The sequence below is a fragment of the Rattus rattus genome, chromosome 2 (assembly GCF_011064425.1).
Source record: "Rattus rattus isolate New Zealand chromosome 2, Rrattus_CSIRO_v1, whole genome shotgun sequence".
NCBI lineage: Eukaryota > Metazoa > Chordata > Mammalia > Rodentia > Muridae > Rattus > Rattus rattus.
The window spans coordinates 102,902,542-102,908,439 of NC_046155.1; the positions used below are offsets into that span (position 1 = coordinate 102,902,542).

At 35.1% G+C, this 5,898-nt stretch overlaps 1 protein-coding gene across 1 annotated transcript; it reads left to right on the forward strand.

Annotated features, from left to right (window-relative positions):
• The first annotated feature begins 925 nt into the window (after nucleotides 1-925).
• Nucleotides 926-1,869, forward strand: LOC116894067 (olfactory receptor 51A7-like). Its single transcript, XM_032895790.1, is given in 2 exon segments — nucleotides 926-1,823; nucleotides 1,826-1,869. Coding segments are annotated over 2 exon segments (936 nt in total). The 5' UTR covers nucleotides 926-931.
• Nucleotides 1,870-5,898: the final 4,029 nt, after the last annotated feature.

Here is a 5,898-nt window from a genome sequence, read left to right on the forward strand (position 1 = left end):
TTCATTACATTGCTCAAATCATCACACTGCACAAATTGCTTCTGAATAATAAGATGAAAACCTGAACTGTGACCCATAACTGCTTAAACTAGGAAACTTCTCATGATACAACACCTGACCACATGGGTGAGGAAACAAACAAACAAACAAACAAACAAAATTTCACAGTTAATTTCTCAAACTGTGTTAGAAATCAGTATTTTTACTAAATGATGTTAATATTTAAAATTACTTTTAACATGATATATATGTGTGTTGATTCTTCACAAATATTTGTAACATAAAAATATACTGGGTAAGAATAAATCTTACTGATATACAATCAAGCTTAAAACAGTCAGACAGAGTTAATCAATTAAGACCAATCAAAGAAGTGGTGCAGATGCTTGAACAACCTTTTGTTATTTTCATTTTGATAAAATTATTGATAGATATATAGATGTGTAATAATATAGATATTATGGAGAGATAAAATGTGCAAAATGGAAATTTATCTCTTAATATTAAGACATTAATTATACTTGCTTTCTAGCAGTTTGCTTTCTAAATTATTTTCAATGACTTCTGAGTATTTTGGTAGACTATAATTTTAGACTCTCTTCTATGAAATTCAGAAATTTGTAGTCAACAAGGAAATTGCTAAAGGTTGTTTTGGGAAAGTAGTGCAAATGATTTTGGGAATCTTTTAACTGATCCAAAACACATAGTTGAATTGCCATCAATTTAGGAAAGTAGTTAGAACTGTATTTTGCCATATAAAAGATGGTAACATGCTAAGGGATTAACAGTATGTTTGGAAAACTGTACAAGTTGCATATGTTAAATATATTTGGTTGCAAAGTATTTAACTCATTCCTGTAAACTGAATATTGTCTAAAAGAATGATTTTTTTTTTGTTACATGGTTTCAGATACAGCTCCTGTCCCCACGCATGTCTGTTTTCAACAACTCTGAGGTCAAGTATTTTCTTCTAATTGGGATCCCAGGACTGGAATATGCCCACGCATGGATCTCCATCCCCATCTGCCTCATGTACCTTATTGCCATCGTGGGTAACTGCACTATCATTTTTGTCATCAAGACAGAGCCCTCCCTTCATGAACCCATGTACTATTTCCTCACCATGTTGGCTATCTCTGATATGGGTTTGTCCTTCTCTTCCCTTCCTACCATGCTTAAAATCTTCTGTTTCAATGCCATGCAAATCTCACCCAATGCCTGTTTTGCTCAAGAGTTCTTTATCCATGTATTCACTGTAATGGAGTCCTCTGTGCTCCTGATTATGTCTTTGGACCGCTTTCTTGCCATTCACAACCCCTTAAGGTACAGTTCTATCCTCACCGGCAGTAGGGTTGCTAAAATAGGGCTAATTTTAGCCATCAGGAGCACAGCTTTGGTGCTTCCATTCCCTTTCACACTAAGGAAACTGAAATACTGTCAAAAGAATCTGCTCTCTCACTCATACTGCCTTCATCAGGACGTCATGAAACTGGCCTGCTCTGATAACAAGATCAATTTCATCTATGGCTTCTTCGTGGCCCTCTGTACTATGCTGGACTTTGCCTTGATTCTTATGTCTTACATGCTGATCTTGAAGACAGTTCTCAGTATTGCATCTCTGGCAGAAAGGCTGAAGGCCCTAAATACCTGTGTCTCCCACATCTGTGCTGTGCTCATCTTCTATGTGCCCATCATCACCTTGGCTGCCATACATCGCTTTGTCAAGCACAAAAGCCCCCTACTTGTAATCCTTATTGCAGATATGTTCTTGTTGGTTGCCACCCTCATGAACCCCATTATGTACTGTATAAAGACTAAACAAATCCGGAGAAGGTCTTGGGAAAGTTGGTTAACTTATGTGTGAGATAAGGACTTGGTAATATAAATAATTCATTATCTGCAAATAGGTACTTACTGGTACCTGCTGTGCTCAGTGTCATTCATGGTGGTTATTATCTGGTAACTATCTGGAGTGAGGCACTGAAATTCTGTGATGTATAGAATTTATAGTGGGTTGAGAACATTTCCAGTAACTACAAAAATCAGCTGAGAGATATGATATGATTTAGTGAGGCATAACTAACAATATAAAAGGAGTTTAAATAAATCATTTATGTGATTGAACAGATAAATCAGGCTTTAACAAATTGGCAAAATTTGAATAGACTTACTACCTTTCAATTATTATTTATAAAATATTTCTGTAATGCACAATATTTATACCACAAAATAAATCAAATTACCTGGATAGGTAGTAGTTATTTGGCAAATATTGAGTAAGAGTTTTAAATGAGAGGATTGAATGGGTTAGGAGTATATAAAAGAAGTTTAACCCTAGATATATTTGAAAGTATTTTGGGGAGAAGGGCAATATGTCTGATCTGTATTCAAGATAGAGTGAATCTAGGAGAGATGAGAAGACAGGTCAACATTCTCCTGTGAAGTGGTAACTCTTGGATGAGGAAAGAAGAAGCAAAGTATGTAGATTTTGTTGTTGTTGTGTGTTTGTTTTCTTCTTCACATTTTGAGTGTTATTAAATAAAAATATAACATATTAAATTCACAGATTTCAGAAAGTACCTGAGAAATTGCTTTAAACTCTGTATTGTTACTGTTTAGACTTTTGGTCATAGTGTTAGTGACTTTCAAATAAAATGTAGCTCTTAAAATTAGATTTCTACAGATTACAGAAATGAGTACCAAGATATTTTTCATCAAATTTATTTATTAACATTTTCATGATATAAGAACTCTTTTAAAGAAAGATTAGTAGCTAGAATTTACATGTGAAAATGCAGTTGAAAGGAAAGTTAAGGTTGTAAGGTTCTCATGAATTCTATGTAGGGTGTTGAGGCCCCAGTTTTGCTTTGATCACATCCAAACTTTTTAAAGATATCAGGGTTTTATAGGATGGATCTAATTTTTTGAAGATTTCTTTCAGGTGACTGAATATTAAATATAGCATCCTAGAGAACGCTTGAAACAGGAGGCTATCAGGGCTGATTATCAGTCACTAATTGTAGGTAGAATGGACCCCTTTGGGGAAGATGACAACACTTTCATTTAGATGTGTATGGAGTAAACATATATCTTAAAAAAGGATCAATCATCAAACTATGAGTATGCCTCATCTACTGAAATGCATCTCTAATGTCCTTCACCCACTTATACCCACTGCTATGTTTGTGGAGAGCTTTTGGGTCCTCTTCTAGAAATTTGTCAGAAATTTGTCATTGGGCTAGGATACGGAAATAGGCTCAGATAAGAATATTTACATTTGGGCTAATACAAAGCCTGAGGTAAACTTAGCCTAGGAATATGAATCATTCCTCTTATATTGGTCATCCTGATAAGCCCCTAGAAACAGTGACCACTGGGCTTTGTTTACTGCCTTATAGGGTCTCTTTGTTTGTTGCCTTATTTGATTACTTTGTCTTTGATCTAAAAACTGACCAATTCTTTGCATGTACCTAGAATGGTATAAAAGTGGACTGGGGAAAAATAAAGCTGCTTCAGCCTCAGCACTGGCTGGAGTCATGCTATCTCGTCTAATTGTCTTTTTTTCAATCCCCACTCCCTCCCTTGTGACCTTGTTTGCCTTATTGTGCAGGCTTGGTTATTTGCCCTAAGCTCATATTTAAAAATTTCCCTTTTATAATCTTAAAACAACTTTCAGTAATTTATACTGTAATGGCAGGTCTCTACACATTCATTTATATCATGTGTAGGGTCTTCCCTACTCTATATTAACATTGTCTGACTTGCGTTTTGAGCAACATAAATGCACCATGCTGCTAGTTAACATGTCTTAGCCTCTATTTGGGGTAAATCCTGAAGTGATGTATTTGTTTTCTATTATTTCATAACAAACTAACATACATTACATGGCTGAATACAATAGACATGTTTTCATCCTACAGTCACTTATCTTAAAATACATAAATTTCACAGGGCTAAAATCAAAGAATAGACAAACCCACACTTCTTTTTCCTTACTTTTCCAAGCTTCTAGAAATCACCTTCATTTCTAGATTTATGGATAGCCCTTCTCCCATATTCAAAACAAACAGCCTTGCATCTCAACTGGACTTCAACAGTCTATAGTTCATGTTTCCAACACTGATCACTGTCAGAAAATCTTCTATGAATTCATATTAATAAAAATAATATCTGTAGCTGTAATTATATCTGCAGAATATCTTTTGTAATGTATAACAGCATACTCATGATTATAGAAGCCAGGATCCTGAAATTTTTGGAGAATGTTTTTCTGCTTATTATGAATGTATTTCCTTTGCACCTTTTTCTACCTTTCATATCCTTAGCTGGGAATCACAGTCATGATTGTGACAATCAATATTGAAAATAACACTATATATGGGTTAGTGAATATCATGTTAATAAACTCATATTAACATGCATGACACGTTTCAGAAGGTAACACAATCAAATGACACTAAAATAATTTATTGAAAAGTGAAGTTATTGAACAAATTTTTACAGATTGCAATAATTTATGATCTCAACAGAAGAAAGGTGGAATGTTAAATGTTACACATGTATTTAACTTAATTTCATAATATATGTCCTATATCTTTTGGGAAACCTCAGAACATGGGTGTGACTGAGTGCCAATAAAACTTTAAACAAATACAAATCCAAGCTGTCTTAATACTATTACAAAATACCCAGGCCTTCAGATACTCCCAGGAACTGTCTCAAGAAAGTATTACAGAATTCCACAATACTCATGAGAACCTCTGATTTCTAAGTGAATCTGGAGCTTATGAAAAAAATGAAAGAGTCAGAAGCATATAAATAAAAGAGACATTAGACTCATCCCTCAAGACAATATGCATTCTCATATCAGGAGATGGAGGTTGGCACTACATTATGTCATGATTTTATGGCAGGTCTGGTTAGGAAGCTGGACTGAGTTGGGACTCTCAAGGTGATTCTGAGTCACAGATAGGAATTAAAACATCTCATCTTCACAGTGCATGCTTTTTGCCTGCAGGTGGTGGCACAAGTTGAAAATATCCTCTGATTGCTTCCAAACAAGACCTCTTTCAATTACTTAGCTATTTTCCTCCAGGCATCATAATTATAAAGCAGATAGTTGTGGGTTAGAAATAGATTCTGTGTTAGGTTAAAAAACAATGCAGGGGCTTGGGGCATTCTCTATTTCTTCCATCGTCTTTGCTTCCTTCACTTTCACTTTTTCTTCTAGGAGCCATAGAGATCCTTGTACATGACTTAATAGATCACAATATTCCTCCACAATGATGTGTAAACTCTAAATGTCAACTTTCAACTAAATACCATTATGTGTCTACTCAGATGATATGGCCATTTGTTTCTGTTGCTATTACTAACTCTTGTTCCCAATCAATACCCTTTATTTCCTGGATTGTTACAATAACCCTTTAGCTTATTTTTCCCTGCTTCCTTCTGCAGGCAATTCTGTATATATCATATCCCTGGCATCTTCCAATAACGTCTCCATCTCATTCTGATTGAGATTAAAAATCTATCAACAACCTATCTATGTAATACAGAAACAGTAACTTTCTTTTCTTGCTATGCCGTCCATTCAGTGGTACTAGATGCAGTGGTATTTTTCACATGTACCCATTCTAGATTTTCTATCCATCTAGAACCCTTCCATGTGGCCACAGTCTTTTGCCATATACAACATATCTGTGAAATATTTTCTCCTTGGTGAAGATTTTCTTGGCTCTTGTCAAACTGAACCTTCTGGAGCATATTTTACTCAATTTTTCCATATAAGGTGCTCATATGACTTTCTAATGCTAGAAAAGATAAGCCACTGGCAGTGAATGGCAGGGTGCAGGTGACAAGCATGAGAGAAATGCTTGTCCTTAAAAGGGATCAATC